This window comes from Mesocricetus auratus, unplaced genomic scaffold (assembly GCF_017639785.1).
Source record: "Mesocricetus auratus isolate SY011 unplaced genomic scaffold, BCM_Maur_2.0 Super-Scaffold_100011, whole genome shotgun sequence".
NCBI classification, from domain to species: domain Eukaryota; kingdom Metazoa; phylum Chordata; class Mammalia; order Rodentia; family Cricetidae; genus Mesocricetus; species Mesocricetus auratus.
This window is the reverse complement of record NW_024429195.1, coordinates 43,996,574-44,021,658: the sequence shown is the minus strand read 5'-3', so window position 1 is coordinate 44,021,658 and position 25,085 is coordinate 43,996,574. Positions and strand designations below refer to the sequence as shown.

Below are 25,085 nucleotides of genomic sequence, written 5' to 3'. Positions count from 1 at the left end.
ACGCACGTCTGCTTGGCTTGCCTCCTCTCAGCACTGCCTTGCCAGTGTCTCACCGCACCCTCGCTTCCACACCTGCAAGCTATCCCTCACAAGTCAGGCCTAAAAGAAACCGAAAGCGGCTTCATCCCCTCCGTTTAGTACTCTGATGAATTGTGGGAACTATGCGCTGATTCCTGAGCGGATACCCTTACACTTAGAACTTACTTAGTCTGGTGACGGAGAGGCACCTAGAGGGAGGAGGAGGGCAGAATGGCTATATTCCCAGTTTACAGGTTTCCTTTGTCCTCCTCCCTCAGTAGAGATTAGAGGTGTTTATTATCCCAGGTCTGAATGTACTTTCACTGACCTGAAAACACACTTCCAACCGTCCTATCTACTAGTGATAAGGAGTATTTCACAGGCAGCCTTACTCTGTAGGGGTTGATACTTAAAGACAATCCTTTACCGTGCCCAAGCTATTGAGTGACAGGTGACCCAATTGCTGGGTAAGGGGTCCCATCATGGAGGCAGGTTGGAGAGAAAGAGGATGGTCCATCCCTGGTGTAAGAACCGAGCCCTAGAGGAAGCAATGAAGGAAATGGTTAGGCAGCCAGCCGCTCCTGCAGGATTGACGGCAAGCAGGGCCACCAACTTTTTTTTAAACAGGGTCTCTCACTATGTAGCCCTGGCTGTCCATGAACTCTCTATGTAGACCAGGCTGGCCTCAAACTCAGAGATCTGCTTGTCTCTGCCTCCCAAGTGCTGGAATTAAAGGCATGTATCACTACACCCAGATTTTTATTTATTTTTTAAGAATAGTTTATTAACTGCTCTGTAAGCAGGAAGCAGACTGCACAGGAACTAGAGTACCGTCTACTGATGTTTTCAAGTCTTGGGAATTAACGAGAGCAGCAGCCCAGCTCTGTGACAGGAACAGCACCCTGACCTTCAGTCTGCAGAGACCTAAGAACTCATGGAGTTAGGTTTATTGTTGGGTTGTACAGTGCACACTAAGGCAAAACTCACACCCACAGATCCTGTCATCACAGCCCTTGGCTTTTCTTTACATCAAATTGTCTCTTTTGCTTCTGCCCACTTCTGAACACTCACTGAAGGCTGCATGAGGTACGACTGGTGTTGCATCCAGGGCGGGTTAGGTACTTGTAGAGACGGCTGAGTCACTCTCTGATACAAGCAAAAACAAAAAAGTTATCCTTCTAGGCTCAGTGACTGAGAATGCTGAGCAAAGCCCCCCACAAACTCTGTGTGTGTGTGTGTGTGTGTGTGTGTGTGTGTGTGTGTGTGTGTGTGTGTGTGTATGTAATGGTCTGCCTACAGGCCAGAAGAGGGCACCAGATCTCATTACAGATGGTTGTGAGCCACCATGTGGTTGCTGGAAATTGAACCCTGATCCTCTGGGAGAGCAATTGGTGCTCTTAACCGCTGAGCCATCTCTCCAGCCCCCGATGTTATGCTCTTACAGTGTGTGTGTGTACACGATACGAAAAAACTTTATATTCCTTCACTTAAAACACGCAGCAGGGAGAATACTCATGCCTTACCTGATAGGAAGACACAGGAGATGGGAGATACGGGGAGAGGGCAGACTGAGCAAGCACCCTGCTGTGGGCGATGCTGTAAGGGCCTGGGTAGAACCTGCCAGAAAGGGCTTTGTTCAGTGAGAAACCTCAGCCAACAGAGGCACCTCCACCAACTGCTATGCCGGAATCAAAATGAAATAACCAAGTGCCTGGACACAAGCCATTGACATTTTCATAGATGATTAATTATATGAAACACCCTTACCCATTCTGAAGAGCTGTGGTGGGGTCATAGGTCAGGGCCATACGACCCTATAAGAAAGAATACAGAGTTTTTACTTTAATATTTATTATTATGTATACAGTGCTATCCCTGCAGGCCAGGAGAGGGCACCAGATCTCATTACAGATGGTTGTGAGCCACCATGTGGTTGCTGGGAACTGAACTCAGGACCTCTGGAAGAGCAGCCAGTGCTCTTAACCTCTGAGCCATCTCTCCCATATCAGATTACTTATTTTGAACCCAGAGTACACACAAGACTCACGATGGGGTTTTTGGAACTGTCCAGGTTGCAAATCTGACTGTAGGTCAAGGAAACGCCCAGCAGGGACAGTCCCGCAAACTGCTCAAGCTTGCCCCCAAGCGCTCAGAAACCAAGGCCGTTTCCACCCACTTCAATGCCTTCCTCAGAGATCTGTTTACCGTGTCTCCATTCCTGGACCAGGCCCTTCCATTTGGCACAAGTTTTCCTTGGTTCTGCCGTTTCTTTGGTCCGCCGTCAGCAAATTTACAAAGCAAGGGGTCCGATGGTGCTGGAAAGAGACAAGAGCAGAAGGGCTGGACCATCACCTTGGTGCTCATCCCTCGGGGGCTCCCAGCCTGAGCCCAGAGGCCTCACCTGCTACTCCAGGGGGTGTCTTAATATACTTTCCATTAAAGTGGGTGATGACCGCTTCACACTTCTCTGTGGACTCCATCCTAAGAAGCATACGAGGAGTAAGGCTCTCACCTGTCCAGGAGATGCCTTCTATACACGTGATGAGAAACACCCAGGTCCCTAGCCCCATGCATGCTCAAGAAGTTATAGGTGGCCGAGCTGTGATGGCGCACGCCTTTAATCCCAGTGCTTGAGAAGCAGAGGCAGGTGGATCTCTGCAAGTTCAAGGCCAGCCTGGGTCTGCTTATCAGGTTCCGTGAGGCGGCTCAGTGGGTGAAAGCACTCATTGCTCCTGCAGAGGACCCAGGTTCTGTTCCAAACAAGCACGCGGTGGCTCACAGCAATGTGTAACTCCAGTCACAGGGGCCTGATGCCCAATTCTGACCCCTGAAGACAACAGGATCGCATTTGGTGCACACATGCACACGTGCAGGCCAAAGACTCACACTCGTCAAAACGAGTGCAAGAAAAGAATGTGTGTGTACAAGCTATGGCTTTGTTGGTATTTGTTTTCATTTCTGGCAATAATTATCGAGGCCCAATTATCTATGACATATTGTTATGATTGGTAGTGAAGATCTTATGAGGACAGCAAGATGGCTGTGGGGGGGGCACAGGTACTATAGCCAAGCTGGATGACCTGAGGGACCTCAGAACCACACAGTGAAAGAAGAGAATTGACCCCTGTGAGCTGCCGTCTGACCCCCACATAAGTGCAGTTCCCCCCAACTACTGTCAAGTTAGTCCTTTTTAAAGGGGGTGAGGGCTCATGCCCCACAGTGATAGACAAGTAGGCAAGTGTTAGGAACTGCTCCGTGACAGCGCTCTGGAGGAAAGAGGATGTGGTGCCGGTGGCTACTCACCATCCTTAGCTCTGAAAGGTACAACAGATCTTACTCCACCCTCATCTGTGCACCACGCACAATCCCTACAGGCCAGATCACTTCACGGTTCTTGTTTGTTCTGATTTTCTGAAATGGGATCTTGTTTTATGGCCCATGTTAGCTCTGAACTGTCTCAGTCTTCACATGCTGGGATTTCAGTAGTCTACACTCGGGCTGGCAAGAAGCTCAACAGGTCAAGGAGCTCATCAAATGTCAATCAGCTTTGACATCTGATGATGATGAGTTTGGTCCCTGGGACCCACTTGGCATCAAAGATGAAAAGGGATTCCTAAAAGTTGTCCTTTGACCTATATACTCCTGCCACAGAACAACTACACACATATACATACACACAAACTCATGAAATAATAAAATGTAATAAAAATATAAATGAATAGTCGGGCGGTGGTGGCACACGCCTTTAATCCCAGCACTTGGGAGGCAGAGGCAGGCGGATCTCTGTGAGTTCGAGGCCGGGCTGGACCAATAGCCTCCAAAACAATACAGAGAAACCCTGTCTCGTAAAAACCAAAAAAAAAAAAAATATATATATATATATATAAATGAATAAAAAAACACTGATGTGGTAGAATATTATTTTAAGGTGTGTTTAACTCTGTGAAGCAGTGTTGCTGTGCCTGTCTAAAACACCTGATGTTCTAACAAAGAGCTGAAGGCCAATAGCGAGGCAGGAGCAAAGACGTGTGGGGCTGGCAGCAGAGAGGATAAACAGAAGGAGCAACGAGGAAAAAGGAGCGAGAACAAGGAGAGGAGGACATGAGGGGCCAGACACCCAGCCACCCAGACACCAATGGAGTAAGAGTAAAGAAGATAAAAGCTCAGAGGGAAAAGGTAGATGGGATAATTTAAGAAAAGCTGGGAGCCAGGCCGTGGTGACGCACGCCTTTAATCCCAGCACTAGGGAGGCAGAGGCAGGTGGATCTCTGTGAGTTCCAGGCCAGCCTGGTCTACAGAGCGAGTTTTCCAGGACAGCCTCCAAAACAATACAGAGAAACCTGTCTCAAAAAACCAAAAAAAAAAAAAAAATCTGGCAAGAAACAAGCCAAGCTAAGGCCAGGCATTCAAAAGTAACAAGACTCCATCTATGATCATGTATGATTTATTGGGGAGCTGGGCGGTGGGCCCCTCAAAAGGTAAAAAAGCAAAACAACACTACACAGTGATACTTCTTTAATTGCAGCTGCTGGTGACTTGGGATTAAAACTCTACCTCAACTATAGAGTAAGCCCAAGGCCAGTTTGGTCAGTTTAGTGAGACCCTAGAGTCACATGGGAAGTCTCAGTGTCTCTGGGGCACTGTCTTCAATGAATTCACATGGGTGGCACCATTCCCTAGGCAGGGGACCCTAAACTGTGTAACCAGGCAGGTGAGAGCATGTATGGATCCATTCTGTTGTGGGTTTGGGTTTTGGTTGACAGGTCTCGCTATGTAGTAAGTCTTTTTGGCCTGGAACTTATTATATAGACCAGGCTGGCCTTAAACTCCACCTACTTCTGCCTCTTGAGTGCTGGGCTTACAGCATCACCATACCCAGCTGCTCTCTTGTCTTGACTGGACTAGTCGAGCCTCCACCGACTCTCCTGGGATGTACCATAACCAAGAACCATGAGTTGAAATAAACCTCTCTCCTGAGTTGTCTTTCATTGGGGTATTTTATTACAACAAGGGAAACAAAACTAGGACATCCTGTCACAAAATAAACAGTAAACAGGATGGGAATGTGGTTCAGTGGCAGACTACATGCCTAGCATGATTGAAGTCTTGAGTTTTAAGCCTGTTCTGCAAAGAAAACACACTGGCGGAGGGATGAGGAGCTAGCCCACTCGGTAAGGTGCTCCCCGAGCGAGTCCCAGCACTCACAGGTGTGGGTGTGACAATGACATCCACACCCGTGTGCAAGCGTACCTCACACTAACCCCTCACCCAAAGAAAAACCACCCCAAACTGTTCGACCACTTAGTTACTTAACTTGTTGGAGATTTCCTTTGGTGCGGAGTGGATAGCACTAAGCTAAGGGTACCATGAACTGAGAACATCTGCCCGTAAGTGAAGAGTGAGCTCGGCATAGTGGCCAAGTCTATAGTTCCAGTGTTCAGGAGGCTGAGGCAAGAGGACCTCATGCAAGTTCAGGGCCAGATGGGACTCCACATAAAGATCATCAGGTCTCAAATAAAAAAAAATCAAATAAAAATTTAAAAATAAAGGAAAGCCTGTGTCAAAAAGCGATGAACACAAACCCAGTGAATTTTCCTCTTGTCACGCCTCGGACTTCTGCAATTAGGTGGCGCTACTCAGATTTAGCCAGAGCTGCTATTATTAAAAAAAAAAGGGGGGGGGTGTTGTTCTTTGAGATAGGAACTCACATAGTCCAAGGGCTCCCTATTCTCTTGCCTCTTTCTCCCAGATGTTAGGACTGCAGGGTGGGCCACCTCACCCGGTTCACTCCTGGTCTCCGAGCTCCTGAGCAGGCAGAGACGGAGGCACAAACCGCTCAGAACATTTAGCACATTCACTTTTGAGCTAAAACCAAGTAGCAGAATCTCATTTCAAGGGAAGCTTACTTGTTTGGTTTTTAATGCTTTATATGTTTATTTAGCTAGAGTCTTGCTGTCACTCTGGCTGGCCTTGAACTCCAAGTGATCCTTCCCACCTGAGCTGTAGCCTTCTTCAGTTTTTTCTTTGTTGTTTCTGAGGCAGAGTCTGAATAAAATCAACTCTGTGTAGCCCAGGGGAGCCTTGAAATTGTCTTTCCTGTCTTGGCCTTCCAAGTACAGGGGTTACAGGTGCATACAACACCAAAACAGTTTTTGGTTTTCATTTTGAAGACAGGGCCTCATGAAACCCAAATTGACATTGAACTTTTTTTTTTTAAGATTTATTTTTATTACATATACAGTGTTCTGCCTACAGGCCAGAAGAGGGCACCAGATTGAATTGTAGATGGTTGTGAGCCACCATGTGGTTGCTGGGAATTGAACTCAGGACCCCTGGAAGAGCAGTCAGTGCTCCTAACTGCTGAGCCATCTCTCCAGCCTGACCTTGAATTTCTTGATTCTCCTGCCTCCACATCCTAAGTGCTGGGATTCCAGGGAGGCACGTCACCCCACACCCATCTTATGCCACACTAGAGATCAAACGGTTTTCACACACGTGAGACACTCTACCCGGAGCCACATCTCCAGTGTGTCCTGAGACAGGGCTGAGACCTACGTGGCCCCAGCTAGCCTCATACTCCTTATTCTTTCCATATGCTAGTTTGAACTTGTGGAGACTCTCCTTCCCTTGTCTCCTGAGGATTGGAATTACACATTTGGGTCTAACTCAAAAAAGAAAAAGTCCTTACAGCAATTTTTTACATATGTTTATTTTAGCTGAGCAGTAGTTGCACATGCATTTAATCCCAGCACTCAGGAGGAAGAGGCAGGCGGATCTCTGTGAGTTCAAAGCCAGCCTGGTCTACAAAGGGAAGTTCCAGGGCAGCCAGGGCTGTTACACAGAGAAACCCTGTCTCCAAAAACAAAAACAAGAGGAGAATACATGTATTTATTTTGTGTGTATCTGGGCATGTGAGTTAACGGGTCAGAGAACTTAAAGGAGTCTCTCTACCACATGAGTCTGGGGGTCAAACTCAGGCTGGCAAGAGCACCTCTACCTGCTGAGCCACCTTTCCAGCACCCAAACAAAACCCTAAAATAAATAAAAGCAAATCATTTTTAGATAGGCTAGGATCCGCTGCAAGTCCATGACACAGGCGGTCAGAAGAGGGCAGCCTAGAGAACAGGACACGTGGGCTGGGAAATGACCTAGTCACCATGGTCTGTGTCTGCAGGGACTGACGTCAGTCAGCCTCCCTGAAGATCCTCTCCTTAGGCTGCTTTATCCTACTGATGTGAGGGTCAGGCCGCTCTCTGCACTGCTGTCCGCTCCTGGTTAGCAGGAGGCAGTGGGGAGAACATTAAACTGGACAGTTGTGAAGCATGGTGCATGGTGGGGGGGGCATGCCCAGGATCCCAAGGGCTTAAGCAATTATCACTACATTGTATATATTTATTGTGTGAGTGCACAAGCCACAGCACATGTGGAGGCCAGAGGACGCCTTGCCGGAGTCATTTTTCCCTTCCACCATGGGGGCTCCAGGGATCAGACTCAGGCCATCAGGCTTGCTATAAAGTGTTTACCTGCTGAGTCACCTTGCTGGCTCTTATCAGGTCTTATTGACCATGATTTTGGTTCACGTACGGAGAGGAGGGCACTGTGTATGTCTGTATGTCTGTCTGTCTGTATGCATATGTCTGTCTATGTCCATATGTGTGTGTGCATGTGTGTGTGCATGTGTCTGTGTGTGTATGTGTCTGTGTGTGCATGTGTGTGCATGTATGTGTGCATGTGTGTGTGTTATTTCCTGAGTTACATCTCTTTAGCCTCCCTTTACTTTCTCTTACCTCGCAAAGCCGACGCCTCTGCTGGTCCCGCTAGAGTCTCGAAGGATCCGGGTGGAGATAACCTGACCAAACGGCTTCAGCATCCCCTCCAGCTCTTGCTCGCCCATCGACAGCGGGAGGTTTGAGATGTATAAATTTGTAGGGTCTTGCTCCTGTTGCTGTGAACATGAAAAGTGAAAATTGAGGCTCGTATCTTTATTCCCATCCCCTACTCAGCCCTCATGTGCAAAATAACACTTGAGCTGGCGGTGGTACAGGGCACACAGGAGGCAGAGGCAGGAGGATCTCTGTGAGTTCGAGGCCAGCCTGGTCTACAGGGTGAGTTCCAGGACAGCCAGGGCTACACAGAGAAGCCCTGTCTTAAACAAAAGTAAATAGCATTTGAGAAAAGGAACATAAAGGGAGTTCCAAATAAAGAGAATCTTGGTTGTTTGTAATATCCAGTCTCTTTATCATGTACCATTTATCTAGCCCAGGAAGAAAAAATTACAGTATTTACTATGCCTACTACTCAAAGCTCCCCTTGTCCGGCAGCCTGGCCCAGAGGTTAATTCCCTCAGACTGCCTTGTCAGTTCCATAGTTCTGAACAACTCCTCTCCCCTTGTTCCACCACAGTAAACCTGTCTAAGTGGGAATCCCTGGTCACTCGTGGGCGGAAGGGAACAGGAAGAGGGAGGAGGAAACAGTAAGGGCCAGGTGTACCTGTTCAGTGGTTTACCTGAGTCCTAAAAGGTCTAGTCCCTGGGAGCCCAAGGTTCAAGTGAGAGGCTGCAGGGGGCAGGGGTGAGGTCAGGAATGGGGGCAGGGGGTGAGGTCAGGGATGGAGAGCAGGAGTGAGGTCAGGGATGGAGGAAAGGGGTGAGGTCAGGAACTGTCTCCTTCTCCCAAGCTCTGTGATCACAGGTGTGGTCCACACAACGCCTGGCCCCAGAGCTGTGTTTAAGACTGTGAGTCTTTACTGTGTCTCAGTCAGTCCTTCCCAGCGAGCCGGACCGCCTTCCTCCTCCCCTCCCTCTGTCGCTCCGTCGCTCCGTCCCTCCGTCCCTCCCCCCTCCCTCCCTCCCTCCATCCATCCTTCCTTCCATCCTTCCTTCTCTTAGGAGACTAGTTCTCACTCTACCCAAGGCTGTGCTGGAATTCTCAACAATCCTTCTTGGCCTCCCATGTGCTGGGATTACAGGCCTGAGCCATCCCTAGCTTCATTTTCCCTTTAGCCATTAGAGAAAAGGATGGAGAGATTTCCCAGTGGTTAGAGCACTGGCTGCTCTTCCAGAGGACCTGGGTTCGATTCCCTGCACCCACACTGTAACTCTAGTTCCGGGAATGGCTGCCCTTATTAACTTCTTCATAGTATTTGAGATGCCTCAGCAAGGCACAGGGACTGTTCTCCCCTGTGAAGGGAAGCCAGGAAGGTGACTAGCTTTCTAGGGATTGACATGAAAAAAGAAACAAAATGAGCAGATCAAATTCTCAGCTCCAGGGAGCTCTAAGAAAGAGGCACAGTTCTCCCTGCTTGCTCCCAGCCCACTCCCTGGCCTGCAGGAGGGAGCAGTGGCAGGCCATGCACAGCGCACTTCAGAACCTGAGTTGCACAACATTCTTCAGAGACTGTTGCAAAAACTATAACCATCTGCCCTAGACAAGTGCGGCCGAGGATGGAGACTGGGAAGCAGGAGGAATGCCAAGAGGCCTGGCCCTCCTGTCTGCCACAAAAAGAACACTCTTCTCCAGCAGTTCCCTAGACCCTGGCTCGGTCTGGCTGTGTCCAGATGCTACCAGAAAGATGGCTCTGTGGTGAAGCCCACAGTCTGGTCTTGGAGAGGAACGCCACCCACATCAGGTAATCCGAGTTATGCACGCATGTGTGTATGCACACACACACTCATGCACGCACACACATGCACACACACGCACATGCACACTCATGCACCCAAGCAAGTACACACAGGCATGCACACACTAGATAATTCTTGCTCATCGATTTCATCTTTCTAAGTACCAGGAGGCCCCAAACTGGTGCTTCGGCACCGTCTGTAACCCTGGGAAAGCAGCCGAGGGTGGCCTTACCTTTGCCATTTGGGCCTGCACACCACTGGCTTTCAGTGCAGTGACAGCCTTCTGTGCCGCTGAAGGACTGTCGAAGTCCACAAAGCCATAGCCTGGAACAGGGAAACAGCATCACGGGGAGGTGGTAGGTGTAAGAGAGGTAGGAGGCCCAGGCTTTTCAGGAGACAGAGGAAGAGTTATGGTCCGTGTAAATGACGTAGTGGGAAGAAAGAGAAATTAAGAGTTTTCAGGAGATGGTCTGTGCGACCCCTCACGAAGAGGTCAGGCCCACTCTGGTTAAGAACACCAAAAGAGCCGGGCGTTGGTGGCGCACACCTTTAATCCCAGCACTCGGGAGGCAGAGGCAGGTGGATCTCTGTGAGTTTGAGACCCGCCTGGACTACCAAGCGAGTTCCAGGACAGCCTCCAAAGCCACAGAGAAACCCTGTCTCAAAAAACCAAAAAAAAAAAAAAAAAAAAAAAAGAACACCAAGAGAAATGAAGGCCTCGTGGTATTCCTCCTTTCGTCTTCTCATTAAAAACCTGGGGCTCCCGGACCTAAGAAATTAAACCCTAGGCTTCATGCACTGCTAAAGGACCCCATCTCTTCTCCAGACAGCCCCCGGAATGCTGGGCAGGGAGGCATACACCGGAACAATCGAGCATCGGATGGAAACAGCTCTTCCTTGCTCAAGCCCCTCCCTCCACAGCCATTCAGCACTGGAAAAGAACATCCACTGGGCTGTCCTGTTTGCAAGTAGAAACAGTCGCTACTCCTTCACCCATTCATGCAGGGAGCCCTGTGGCCCAAGGTGAGCTCAAGCCACCCAAGAGCGCTAGCTCCACGCAGTTATCAGTCCCTAACAGATCTTCAGCTCTGGCTCTCTGGTCACCAAGGAGTCTAAATACTAATTGGTCCCAGTCCTCCCAGCTCCTCCCTGGGCCCGGGTGCTCAGATTGCCGGCCGCAGGAGGCAGAAGCAGGGGACGGCCTCTCGCCAGGGGACAGGCGATGCTCTGACCTTTGCACTTGTTTGTGGTCTTGTCCAGGATGGCCTTGGTGGAGACAATCTTGCCGTACCTAAGGGGAAAGGAAGTGCAAAATGACAATCCAGGACAGGGTTTAAGAACAGGACAAAGAGCCTGGCATGGTGGCGCACGCCTTCAATCCCAGCACTAGGAGGCAGAGGCAGGCAGATCTCTGTGAGTTCGAGGCCAGCCTGGTCTACATGAGTTCCAGGACAGTCAGGGCTACACAGAGAAACCCTGTCTCTTTGGAAACAAACAAAACAACAGCAACAACAAGAACAGGACAAAGAAATGAATTTAAAATGCTGTTTGTGGGGCTGGAGAGATGGCTCAGAGGTTAAGAGCACTGACTGCTCTTCCAGAGGTCTTGAGTTCAATTCCCAGCAACCACATGGTGGCTCACAGCCATCTACAATTCAATCTGGTGTATATGTAATAAATAAAGAAATATTTAAAAAAAAGAAAAAGAAAATGTCGTTTGTGCAGTAAGTGATAGCACAGGCTTTTAATCCCAACACTCAAGGAATAGGAGCAGGTGGATCTCTGTGAGTTAGAGGCCAGCTTGGTCTACAGAACTGAGTCCAGGGCAAACCAGACCTATGTAGCTTTGTCTCAAAAAAAAAATCCAATTGTATTAGTTTTCATCACTCTGACAAAATGCCTGACAAAAACCCTTTTTAAGGGAGAAAAGATATTTTTGGCTCAGGGTTTCGGTCCATCATGACAGAGAAGACGAAGTAGCTCATAGCACAGGGAAGGGAGGGAGGGAAAATGTGAGTTTCTTCTCTGCATTACCACCGCCTGGCTCGCATCTTGATTCTACTTTTCCTTTACACACAACATTCATCCTAGCAAAATAATAAAATAAGCCAGGTAGAGGTGGCGCACACCTTTAATCCCAGCACTTGGGAAGCAGAGGCAGGCTGATCTCAGTGAGTTTGAAGCCAGCCTGGTCTACAGAGCGAGTTCCAGGACAGCCAAGACTGTTACACAGAGAAACTCTGTCTTGGACCCCCCCCAACCCATGAAAAACAATAAAATAGTTGCTGAAAAGACTGTTCAGTGCATAAGAGCACTGGCTGTTCTTCTAGAGGACCTGGGTTTGATTCCCAGCACCCAAATAGCAGCTCATGGCCGTCTGTGACTGCAGCTCCAGGAATCCAACACTCTCTTCTGGCCTCTGTGGGCGCCAGGCATGTACATATATGCAAGCAAAAGATCCATACACATAAAAAATAAAACTGAAACAAGCATTTTAAAAACAATAAGCATTTGTCAGCCGGGCGGTGGTGGCGCACGCCTTTAATCCAGCACTCACGAGGCAGAGGCAGGCGGATCTCTGTGAGTTCGAGGCTGGGCTGGTCCGACAGCCTCCAAAACAATACAGAGAAACCCTGTCTCATAAAACCAAAAATAACAATAACAATAATAATAATAAGCATTTGTCCTCTGAGCCCCTCCTCCCAATACTCAACTGGCCCTTACGTGCACACCAGCTTCGTCCAAACTGCTCAAACCCTGGCTCTGCTACTTTTTAGCCATGTGTGATCTTGGACAAGTCCTATGACCTCCCGTGTCTCAGCCTCACCCCGCAATCTTTTCCAGCATAACCGAGTGCCAACACGTAACTCCTCGTGCTCTTTGACCTGTTTCCCGCCCTTCTGCCGCCTTCATGGCTGAGTTAAAACAGTCTGTGACGTTTCCACTCTACATCGATTGAGGTCCGAGGTTCTCAGCTTTTTGGAACTCCTTGCTGGCAGCAGGATCCTGCACAGCTCCCAGAGCCTGAGTCATGAAGTGGACGCAGCTCTTGGGTTACATCAGCGGCATCCACTGGGAAAAGCCACTGCATTCTATTCTGGTAGTGTGGAAATCTCAGCCAAAGAAGAGCAGCCACGAACAAAGTCGAAAGAATAAGGGCTGAACAGAAACAGTTGGCAGGAGCTAAATTTGAGATTAATACTCCAGACAAGCATTGAAAAACAAAACAAACTATCCTCTTCTTCCTGTGATGACTGACTGATTTGTTTACACCCCCGGCTCCCTCTCTACCCCCACACACCCCTATTTTTTTCAGGGGCGCCTCTGGAACCTGAAGAATTAAGCCAGGGAATGCCCGGAGGTTGGGAAAGGAACTTGTTAAAAGGAGTGGGGACCAGAGGTCCTAGGGCCCTTTGAAGCTCCGTGCTTGGACTCTAGCCCAAGTTTAAGACAAGAAGAGGGCGTAGAAGTGACTGTCAGGCTGCTATCCCCATCAAGGCCCCAGGGCGGAGGCTGCTGGGGCCTAGCAGCCTAAGACTTCGAGCTCAGAATTTCCACTGCAGCTGGCAACAGCTGGGCCCCTGCTTCCTCCTCCTCCTCAGAAGGAGCCCCTTCTGAGAGAACCAGGAGTTCCAGTTCCAGGCCACACCTCTCCTTCCGGCCCACCAGAGTTTGGGATCCAGCAACCCAGGAAGAGATCACTGGGACAAAGACAGGAAGTCCTTCTGAGCATGAGAAACACCCTCCTCCGAGAGGCTCAGCTCCCTGCTCTCTGCCATCAGGCTCCACCCAACCCATCCCTTCTCGGCTGCACTTCACTCCTCCATTTCTGTTTGACTGACTTTTGTTTTGTTTTTTAAGACAGGGTTTCTCTGTGTAGCAGTCCTGGCTGTCCTGGAACTCATTTTGTAGACCAGGCTAGCTTTGAACTCAGAGATCCACCTGCCTCTGTCTCCCGATCGCTGGCTGGGATTATAGGCATGTGCCGCCACCACCTGGCTGTTTGACTGGTTTTTTAAAAGATCTCATTATTTTCAACTATGCATATGTCTGTGTGGTTGTGTGCCCGTGACTACCCGAGGTGCTTGGCTGCAGTTAGAGGCAACTGAGCTGCCCAGTGTGGAAACAAACTCTTCCTCAAAAGCGTTTACGTTCTTAACCACTGAACCATCTTTCCAGCTCCCTGATTTTGCTTTTTTGAGACGGTCTCGTTCTATTGTCCTGACAGGCCTGACACAGATTCTTCTATTCACGTCCCCGGACATTGTGAGCATGGCATGAGCCACCGTGCCTGGCTTTCAACCCTGCCTCCTCTCACTCCTGTCCTAGACTCTAACTTCTGCTCTACATGCTGACCCTGACTCCTCTCACTCCTGTCCTAGACTCTAACTTCTGCTCTACATGCTGACCCTGACTACTTCCCAGGAGGGCAAATGAAAGCCTAAAGGGACAGGGAAGCCAAACTGAGTTTCTTCGATTAGAGTGTAGCACCTGGGTAGCGTGCTTGCGGCACACGAGGCTTCAAGTTTGCTGTGCAGTGGATACCTGACTCCATCTCCCGAGTGCTGAGATCACAGGCATGGACCACTATGCCTAGTATGAAAACCTACAGTACCTAGGTGGGTACCCTGTGGCCAGCAATACATCCAGCATGAATATGTACACACACACACACACACACACACACACACACACACCAAGGTGTACATTTTCAGCACACTGTCTGCATTCATAACAGCCATAAGCTGGCAACAGTGCAGAGATTTGCAATGATAGAATGGGCAATTCTCTTTTTAGAATGGGCAATTCTATACAGCAACAAGAACAGCTAGTATGGGGGACTGGAGAGATAGCCCAGTAGTTAGGAAGAGCACTGGCTGCTCTCCCAGAGGACCATGGTTCAATTCCTAACATCCACATCAAGTGGCTCACACCCCCTTGTAACTCCAGTTCCAGGACATCTGATGTCCTCTGGCTTCAGGGGCACTGCACATATGTGGTGCATATAAACTCACGAAAACGTATACATATACATATGGCCAGGTATGGTGGACATAGGAGGAGAAGGAGTTCAAGGCCAGGCTAGACTTTATGGTACCCTGTAGTGAGATATCCACCCCGCCTGCACCTGTTGCACTGACCACACCCATCAAGGCATGGTCACAGGTTTGGATTGGGGGGGGCAGCCCTGGCCAGAACTTCAGATAAGAATTTCAGTCAAGCTGGGCGTTGGTGGCGCACGCCTTTAATCCCAGCACTCGGAAGGCAGAGGCAGGTGGATCTCTGTGAGTTTGAGGCCAGCCTGGTCTACAGAGAGAGTTCCAGGACAGCCTCCAAACAATACAGAGAAACCCTGTCTTGAAAAACAAAAAACAAAAACAAACAAACAAACAAAAATACTTCAGTCAAGCATCTCCTGCCACAAATGTTACTGCTAGTCCTCTTGAGACTTTTGTTACTCTAATTTTTTTTTCTTTTTTTTCTTTTTTCTTTTTTGGTTTTTCGAGACAGGGTTTCTCTGTGGCTTTGGAGGCTGTCCTGGAACTCACTTTGTAGACCAGGCTGGCCTCGAACTCACAGAGATCTGCCTGCCTCTGCCTCCCGAGTGCTGGGATTAAAGGCTTGCGCCACCAACGCCCGGCTTTAATTTTTTTTTTCTTACAGGACCCCATGGAGTCATCGTCTTTCAGCAGGAAGTAATCCTAAGAAAACAACGCCCGTTTTCCTGCTGCTGACATTAAGGGATAATATTCACCTGCATGGTTTTAGTTGTCTAGGGTTGGGTATGGAAGGCGATGTTCAGACTCGGGTTTCTCTCTTAGATAAGTTTAGGGTATAGATGGGAAAGGTGTGGTTAGGGTGGGATATAGGTAGATCACATATTTTCTAGTGAACTAACTTCGCAACCACTAGCTATAGATAACTTAAATTGCTAGATCCAGATTCTTGTATGTTGACTGTTGAGGGCCTTCTTTCTGTTTATGATGTTTTGCACACAACTATAAAACTATCTTGATGTACATACATTTTGTATATTGTTACAACTTAGGATATTTATCATATTGCACTTTACAGTTCTACCTCTAGTCAAGACATTTCAATTCTATCTCTATTAGTGAGAAATATATATATGTGTGTGTGTGTGTGTATGTGTTTGTGTGTATATATATACGTATATATATATATATATAGTTACATTTTTTGATTTTTTTTTTTTTGTTTTACAAGACAGGGTTTCTCTGTTTTGGAGGCTGTCGGTCCAGCCTGGCCTCGAACTCACAGAGATCCGCCTGCCTCTGCCTCCCGAGTGCTGGGATTAAAGGCGTGCGCCACCAACGCCCGGCATAGTTACATTTTTTGAAGTCTTTGTCCTTGCCAAATTATTTTGGGAGGCTTCAGCCATTGTACAACTAGGTTCCCGAGAATTACAGATATTTTCACCCACATTTCTTATGCCTATGAGATTAGTCAGACATAAATTTTGATCTTCAAACACTTCATAGACCTGCAGAATATGCCAATTAAATGTTTTAATATTAGTAATCCTTTGACATGAAACACAATTTCTCCTGACAGCACCAAGCTAGTCTCAAGAAAATGTTGGACACTGATGTCACTCCTTCTAGAGTCCATCCTCTCCTTGGCTTATGGCCAAGAATTACCCCCACCTCGACCAATGACTTTGGACATGCTGTCCTACTGTGCTTGCAGGAAATAATTTAGAAGACTGCTGAACCTTGCCAAGTCAGGGTAAGACAGCCTTTCTACCTCCCTGCTCTGTGTTGGTCAGTCAGACACTCTAGGCCTTAGACAAAGCTGGCTGCCCCTACGCTGCTGTGAGACTCTGGGTGACTGCCCAGGTAGCTGCTGCTTCTGTCTTTGCTGCACCTTTGGAAGTTGCTCACCTACACTTCCTGCCTACCCTAGTATTGTTATCCTCCTTCTCAGGTCTCTGATGAGGTTGAAGATTAGACTGTCACTTCCTGGATAGAAATGTTAGGTACAACACTTAAACTTTCCAGCTTAGAACAGCTCTATGGCAATCTCTGCTGTGTCTCTACCCTAGGACTGGATGTGGAGTTCTTGACTTTTGCTGCTTCACTGGCGATAGATCCAAAGTGTGTTTGTTCTTACTTTTCCTTCTCCCCATGCATGCCTGATATTTGCTGTCTTTGTATATAGTTTTGTATCAAGCCTAAATCTTTTCTTTAGACAAAAAGGGGAACTGTAGGGAGATATCCACCCCGTCCACACCTATTGCACTGACCACGCCCATTTAGGCGTGGTCACAGGTGCAGATGCGAGGAGGGGCTATGTCTGGGGTCCTGGACCCCAGCTCGCTCTCTCTGGGTTCCGGTCAGGTCACAGAGAGCAGCCTGGGTGTGGATTCTCGGATCTGGAGTTTCTTATATAAGTGACTTCTCCCCGAGTAAATTTAACCTATATGTAACCAAGTCCCACATATCTTAATCTGCCCATCTATAGTACCCTGGCTTAAAAAAATACACACAATTATTAAGTGTGTATTAAGTGAATTATTTCAAAGTGTGCGATGGTGTTAACCGTCAACTTGACAGGGTCTGGACTCACCGGGGACACAGGCACCTGGCACCCCTATTGAGGGCCTCGCCCACTATGAGTGTTGTCCCCACGCTGGGATCCAGGACTACATATGAGGAGAAAGGGAACTGTGTGACAGCAAGCGACTGTTTTCCTAGCTTGCTGGTTGTGGGTGTGATGTGACCAGCTGCCTCCAGCTCCTCTGCCTGGACTTCTCCAGCACGCACCGGTTGCACCTCAAGCTCCAAGACAAAATAACCTTGTCTCTCTTAGGTTGATTTTGTTTGAGGCCACCAGAAAGAGTTCTGAGACACGTTGTAACTGTGAGGAAGAAGTGTATTGCTACTGCAGTTCAAGCTAAGTATATGTGACAAGAAGCCAGCCACTGACCAAAAAATCTGTGCCATCCCTGGAAACCTTCCTACCGGGACCACAACTTACGGCTGACAGAGCTTGACAAGGTCCTGGTCGGTAGTGCCTGGCTGCAGTCCCCGAATATACAGGTTGGTTTTGCTCAGCTGGTCGTGCCCGTTGCTGCCACTGCTACTGTTAGGGGTACTGTTCCTTGGACTCGGTGGTGCCATCTGCTGAGACAGTGACACATAGGGCTGCAGGGAGACATGAGGATCAGAAGGTCAGGAAGACCTAACGGAGTTTGATACACATGGGAGAAAGAACAGACTCCTTAAAGCTGCCCTCTGACCGCCACATGAGCACATGGGCACAGTGGCATCACACATGCACACAAATACATACGCGCGCACACACACACACACAATGTATATAATATAAAAAATACAGCCAGGTGGTGTTGGTGGCACATGCCTTTAATCCCAGCACTCGGAAGGCAGAGGCAGTGGATCTCTGTGAGTTTGAGGCCAGCTTAGTCTACAGAGTGAGTTCCAGGATAGCCAGGGTTACACAGAGAAACCTTGTCTCAAAAACAAAAACAAACAAAGCTGCATGTGATGTAACACATTTGGAATTAGAGTCAGGAGGATCTCTGTGAGTTCGAGGCCAGCCTGGTCAGCCTGGTCAACAAAATGAACTCCAGGCCAGCGAAGGCTCCATAGTGAGAACCTCAAAAACAAACAATAAGAGGGGCTGGAGAGATGGCTCAGAGGTTAAGAGCACTGACTGCTCTTCCAGGGGTCCTGAGTTCAATTCCTGGCAACCACATGGTGGCTCACAACCATCTGCAATTCAATCTGATGTCCTCTTCTGGCATGTAGGCAGAACACTGTATATGTAATAAATAAATAAATCTTTAAAAAAAAAACATTCGATTTAAAAAAAAACAAACAAACAAACAATAAGAGTCCAAGAGAGAAGAAAATTGAGAAGCACCCTTAAGTAACACTCACCTGACTGCCCAAAGGGAGCTACTTAGAAGGGTGGTGTAAACCAGTTATGCTCACCTAATAGGTAAGAGGAAGAGAGGTTGTATGTGTCATTGAGTAGGTAACTATTTTTTACTGGAAAAGGGAAAAATAACAAAAAGCTTTGGTTTGGTCAATGCCCTACACTAAACTGTTACCATTCAAAAATTGTTTGTGTCGTGTTCTGTTTGAAGCAGGATCCCAAGCATCCCAGGGTATTCGTAAACCCCTGCCCCTCTGTCTTTATTTCCACAGTGCTGGAATCATGTGTGCCACCACACCTGGCTGCAGTTCAAAACTCTGGTAGCCTCCCATTTGCCACCAACTTCATTCTTGACCTGGGGCCCTTAACGCCATTATTAACCACCAGGGCAAGAGAAATCCTTCCCATGCATGAAGTCTCAGTTCCTGCGGCATAGTCAACAGAGGAATTGGTGAAGACGAGAACACTCATCTAACAGGACAACTTTATTATGTACAGAAAGCCTAAACAGTTTCACAGATGCACCCAGGGACCTGGCTCTATAATTGTGACTGCCACCTGCTTTTTAATTTGTGCAGTGCTGGGGATTGAACCCAGGCCTTGACTCTAAACCTCAGTCTTTTTTCCTTTTTATTTGAAGCATGGGCTAAATTGCCCAGACAGGCCTTTCACTTTCAAAATTCAACTTGATAACCCAGTGGGATTCATTGGGGTTACTTACAGACGTATGAGTGATGGGTAGCCCACCCCAGCATAGAACTGGATCCAGAGAACTGGACACCTGGAGTAAACACCACAACCTACAGGCAGTTTAACAGTTGGGGAGTATCTTTTCCCGGAGATGGGTTGGTTTGAGCCTATTCCAGCATCTCTGCTTGTGTGAGAGCATTTCTTCTGGGTCCTTACCACTGATCTAAGCCCATGTGAGCTGATTTGTATAACCAGGGTGACCTCGGACTCCTCCTGCGTCAGCCTCACCCGCTGAGTGCACAATAATGTCTGGACATAATGTATTTAAATTCACTCCCACCAGGAGTTTCCAAGTTAGAGCTCACAGCCTGGAAAGACAGCAGGATGAAATGGGTGTTCTACTGAGGATCCAAGCAGAACGGCAAAAGAGCGAGGAGGAATAAGCAGGTCCAGGGAGCCATTCTCTTGAGAGGACAAGCAGAAAGAACAGTGAGCTTCAGGACCACACAAATCACCCACCCTGTGCTGGCCAGCGCCGTGTCAGTCTGAGCGATAGAGGCATTCCGAAAAGTGAGAAAATGCCCCCACCACATTGGCCTGTGGACCAGCATATGGGGGTTTTTCTCGGCCATTGTAGGTGGTGCCTTCCCTTGGCAAGTGGTCCTGCATAGTATAAGAAAGTAGGTTGAGCCCGGCGGTGGTGGCGCACGCCTTTAATGCCAGCACTAGGGAGGCAGAGGTAGGCAGATCTCTGTGAGTTGGAGACCAGCCTGGTCTACAAGAGCTAGTTCCAGGACAGCCTCCAAAGCCACAGAGAAACCCTGTCTCAAAAAAACAAAAAATAAAAATAAAAAAACATATGAAAAGTTAGAATAACCCATTTGTCCCCTCCATGTCCTTTTTAATGTTGGAGACACTCCAGTAGCAGAGCACTTGCCTGTGTGTACTGTGCAAGCCTAGGTTCACACCTTAGAACCACTCCCCACCCCGCCGCCCAAATCTAGTAGATTTAGGGGTTGGTCTGATACTTGCAAATAAACCAAATCAAAGGAATTCTGTTATCATTAGATTACAAAACACTTAATTCTCTACCCCAAGTGGCTCTGTCACTTCAGGGGGTACCCTGCACTGTCGGTGTCCTTATAAGCAGGAGCATGTGCACAGAGCTGTCATCCAGCAGCTGGGCAAGCCAAAGAAGCCTGGACAAGGGTGAGAACCCAGAAGACAGGGACAGACAGACAGACAGCAAAATGACAAAACGCCCTTCCTTTCTTTCTTTCTTTCTTTCTTTCTTTCTTTCTTTCTTTCTTTCTTTCTTTCTTTCTTTTGGTTTTTCTAGACAGGGTTTCTCTGTATTGTTTTGGAGACTATCCTGGAACTCGCTCTGTAAGCCAGGCTGGCCTCAAACTCACAGAGATCCTCCTGTCTCTGCCTCCTGAGTGCTGGGATTAAAGGCATGGACCACCAATGCCCAGCGCAAAATGCTGCTTTGAAATTGTGAGACCTGGCAGCTGGCCAAAGGCTTCCCAGGGGCAGGTAAGTTCCTATAGGGACAGTTTACTGGTTTTTGTTTGTGAATGAAAAGGGAGGGAGGGAGGGAAGGAGCGAGGGAGGGAGGGAGGGAGGGAGGGAGGGAGGGAAGAGAAGCAAAGTGGAAAGGATGGGACTGCTTCTAGGTATGGTGGAGGAGAAGGATTATCGTAGATAAAAGGAAGACATAACCAGAGGCAGGGACATATGGAGAGTTCACAGTGGACAGGAGCAGGGCCATGTGGGGAGAAGGGGGGAGGGGAAGGGAGAGAGGCGAGCAGGGGAACCCGGTGCAGCAGCCAGGAGGTATAAAAAGAGGGGTAACCAAAATGGCTGGGTTATATATAGAAGAGCAGCCCAGGCCCCTGATCTGGGAAGTTCAGGGAGGAGCGAGTATGCCAGCTAGGAGGGCCCTGTAACAGGCAGGGACTGAGGGATGCTGGGAGAACCTGGCTGCCAGGTTTGATTTGACATATTAAGTAGGCATCTTAGCCACTGGTCCCAGGGTTTGAGAATTAACAGTTTGGTTTTATAGTATATTGGGAGATGAATCTGTCTGGCTCTAGATTTAGTATTAGAATATCTAGTGGTCCAGAAATGTAAGATGTCTTTTGTTTGTTTGTTTGGTTCGATTTGGTTGTTTTTGCAACAGGGTTTCTCTGTGTAACTAGCAGTCCTGGAACTTGCTCTGTAGACCAGGCTGGCCTCAAACTCACAGAGACCCAGTTGCCTCCTGAGTGCTAGAATTAAAGGTGTGCACCACTACCCCAAGCTTGTAGCGTGTTTTTTTTTTTGTTGTTTGTTTGTTTGCTTTTTGTTTGTTTTTGGTTTTTCGAGACAGGGTTTCTCTATGGCTTTGGAGGCTGTCCTGGAACTAGCTCTTGTAGACCATGCTGGTCTCAAACTCACAGAGATCCGCCTGCCTCTGCCTCCTGAGTGCTGGGATTAAAGGCGTGCGCCACCAACACCCCGCTAGTTGTTGCCTGTTTTTTGACACAGGTCTAAAGTAACCCAGGCTGGCTTTAAACTCCAGACCCCTCAGCTAGCCTTCTGAGTGTGAGGGTTACAAAGCCAAGCACCTGGTCTGGCCTGATGATCTATTGGAAGATTAGTTTTATTAATACTAAAAATTCCACTTTTATTTCTACTTGTCACTTTTTTCCCCCTGATTTCTCAACAGGGCTGAAGAAAGGAAAGTGCTTCAGTTCAAATCCTCAAACCTCAGCAAGTTCTAAAGGCTGGAGAACACTCTGGTAGGTTAAATGCTGAAGCGTAGCTTTGCCAATTTGCAAACCCTGTTTTTCTAAATAGTGACTTTAGCCAGGAATAATGGCTTATACATAAATCTCAACACTCAGAAGCTTTCTCCCCAAGTTACACTGGTCATGGCGTTTCCCTATAGCAATAGCACCAGAACTAAGACAGTGGCCAAGGGTGACCTTGAACTTCTGACCCCATGGCCCCACCCCCTGAATGCAGAGGATGCAGGTCCGCACTGCCATGATCATTTTTATGTGGGGCTGAGAATGGGGCTCAGGGCCTCATCCGCACTGGGCAAGCATTCGGTTACATCCTGGTCCATCACTTCACACTCCGTGTGAGGTCCTCATTTCTCGGGTGAGAGGATCAAATTCACTTCCTGTCCAACCACTCAGCTGTTCATTATTCATTCAGAAGTAGATAGTGCTGCCAGGCGTTGGTGCGCACGCCTTTAATCCCAGCACTCGGGAGGCAGAGGCAGGCGGATTTCTGTGAGTTCGAGGCCAGCCTGGTCTACTGAGCGAGTTCCAGGACAGCCTCTAAAACAGAGAAACCCTGCCTCGAAAAACCAAAAAAAAAAAGTAGATAGTGCTTCGATATCTTATACACTTTTTCAAAAGTATATATTTTTAGCTTTAGATGGCATTTAACTAGTAAAGTGTAATTAAAACACAGGCTCCCGCTCTTCCTCTGGAGCCCTCCCATTCCAAGGAGTTCTTATTTTTCTTGATAAATCTCTGAAAGTCAAGCAAGCAAACAAGAAGCAACCTGGGTTCAACAAGGCTTGAAGAACAGTGCCACCCAGGGGGCTGCCTGCCTGCAGTTCTGTCACTCCAGGCAGAGGCAGACCAGGGATTCAGGGTCACCCTCAGCTAGGACAACCTAGGCTACAGGAGACCCTCTTAGTCCCAGCACTCAGCAGGCAGAGGCAGGTGGATCTCTTAAGTTCAAGGGCAGCCTGGTCTACATTGTGATTTCCAAGATAGCCAGGACTACACAGTGAAACCCTGTTTCAGGCAAAACAAAAACAACCCCCCTCGCCCCAAATAAAAAACATCTGAAAAGAAAGATACCATTTCAGAAAAAGGGAACAACATGGCCACAGTCATGGACTGTGCTCTGACTGCCCTGGAAGGCAGTGAAGCTGGGTATAGGGAGACAAAAGCAGGCAGAGTCTCCCAGATACTGTAAGTGCGGAAGGTTCCATTCTCAACACAAGAGAGTGGGTGATTTAAACAGCACGAAAGTTCCCATGTCTGTGCTCTGAGGCAGTAACCCTGTCTACTGTGGGAAGAACAGGTTTCAGAAGTAGGAGTAGCAGGGTAGCTGGGGTGTAGCTCCCTGGAGGAAGCTCACTTAGCATAAGTTCCATCTCCATCACGGACACACACAAAGCAGTATAAAACAGAGGTGATGAAGGGCTGGACAGAGGGCCTACTGTTTTGTTTTGTTTCTCTTTTGAGACATGGTCTGTGTATCCCTGGCTGGCCCGGAACTCACAGGGATGTACTTGCTGGAGTTAAAAGTGTGCATATCACACTCGGTGTGACTGCTGCTCTTACAAGGGCCTTTGTCGGGTTCCCACCCACAGCAGTGACATACAACCCTCAGGCAGTTAACCACCTGTGACTTCAGCATCAGGGGGAGCTAAGGCCTCTGGCCTCTGTGGGCACTTACACTCCCACATAACGATACAAACACATACACACACAGTTAAACAATTAAGATTATTGTAAAGACATAATAATATCCTGAAACTAGAGAGATGGTGATAAAGATGAAATTTTATCTTTAGCAATAAACAAAAAACCAAAAAAAAAAAAACCCAAGAACTTATGGAACAGTAACACCTGTTGAAAGAAAAATATAATTTCAGATTTCAAAAATGAGGCTAGAAGATAAAGGAAACCTCCCAGAAAGTAGAACTAAAAGATTTTAAAAAGTAAGAAGAGCCGGGTGTTGGTGGCATACACTTTTAATCCCAGCACTCGGGAGGCAGAGGCAGGCGGATCTCTGTGAGTTCGAGGCCAGCCTGGTCTACAAGAGCTAGTTCCAGGACAGCCTCCAAAGCCACAGAGAAACCCTGTCTCGAAAAACCAAAAAAAAAAAAAAAAAGTCATGCTGGTTGTTCCCAAAACTAAATCGTAAGACCCTATTGCCAGAGAGGACGGCTACCATTGATGTCAAAGACCAGGAAATTGCGCTGGAATTGGGCTGGAAGCTTCCTCTCTGCTGGCTTGCTTTCACAGCGTTGGAAAGTTCTATGCAGGCTGCTGGGAGAGAATTGGCATCAACAAATTTTTTTTTGGGACAGGGTTTCTCTGTGTAGTCCTGGCTGTCACTGTGAAGACCAGGCTGACCTCGAACTCAGAGATCTGCCTGCCTCTGCCTCCCAAGTGCTGGGAGGCATCAACAATCTTACCCAGCCATGGCAACACTATCAATCAGTCAGGCACAATGTCCCCATGGGTGCAAAAATAGCAATCTGCTATGGACTGACATACCACTTTCTGACTGGAATTTATGCCCACACCTCAGGAGGGAATTCATGCTTGGTACTGTAAGCCAGTCAAAAGCCCAATGCTGGGGAGCTCATAGGCCCTAGTGGGAGGCTACTGCTCTTGTTTTGCTCAACGGGCATGACAGACTGTGGAATTGCTTCTACATAACTATATCCACGCCCCAGCATTGTCAGCATTGGTCAAAAGTGACTGCAGAGACTTACAGCTACTCAAGGGATAAGAGTAAATGAGAATAAATGAACAGGACATCTATCCCCCCACATGCTTGGGTGACATCATGGAAGAAGGAATAAAGAATGGCAAGAGCTGGACAATGTGGGGTGAAGATGTATAGAACACTAATTCCTGGCTGTGACAGATGCTGCACTCTTGGGAGGTGAGATTTCACCACTGAGTACCTGTTGACTCTTCTTCTTCTTTTTTTGTGGAGGGAGCTGTTTTTCGAGACAGGGTTTCTCTGTAGCCCTGGCTGTCCTGGCACTCACTCTGTAGACCAGGCTGGCCTCAAACTCAGAGATCC

General features: G+C 48.1%; 1 protein-coding gene across 3 annotated transcripts in view; it reads right to left on the bottom strand.

Annotated features, from left to right (window-relative positions):
* Rbms2 (RNA binding motif single stranded interacting protein 2) overlaps positions 1 to 25,085 on the bottom strand; it is a 56,515-nt gene that overhangs the window by 4,245 nt on the left and 27,185 nt on the right. For all 3 annotated transcript variants that reach the window (XM_040754718.1, XM_040754717.1, XM_040754716.1), the window contains 10 exons: positions 17,643 to 17,809; positions 10,874 to 10,932; positions 9,874 to 9,965; positions 7,806 to 7,963; positions 2,420 to 2,499; positions 2,224 to 2,333; positions 1,786 to 1,832; positions 1,542 to 1,635; positions 1,090 to 1,164; positions 446 to 556 (listed from right to left, as the gene is read on the bottom strand). In XM_040754718.1, coding sequence (XP_040610652.1) covers positions 446 to 556; positions 1,090 to 1,164; positions 1,542 to 1,635; positions 1,786 to 1,832; positions 2,224 to 2,333; positions 2,420 to 2,499; positions 7,806 to 7,963; positions 9,874 to 9,965; positions 10,874 to 10,932; positions 17,643 to 17,785 — 969 coding nt within the window. In that variant the 5' untranslated portion in view covers positions 17,786 to 17,809. The remainder of the gene's footprint in view (positions 1 to 445; positions 557 to 1,089; positions 1,165 to 1,541; positions 1,636 to 1,785; positions 1,833 to 2,223; positions 2,334 to 2,419; positions 2,500 to 7,805; positions 7,964 to 9,873; positions 9,966 to 10,873; positions 10,933 to 17,642; positions 17,810 to 25,085) is intronic.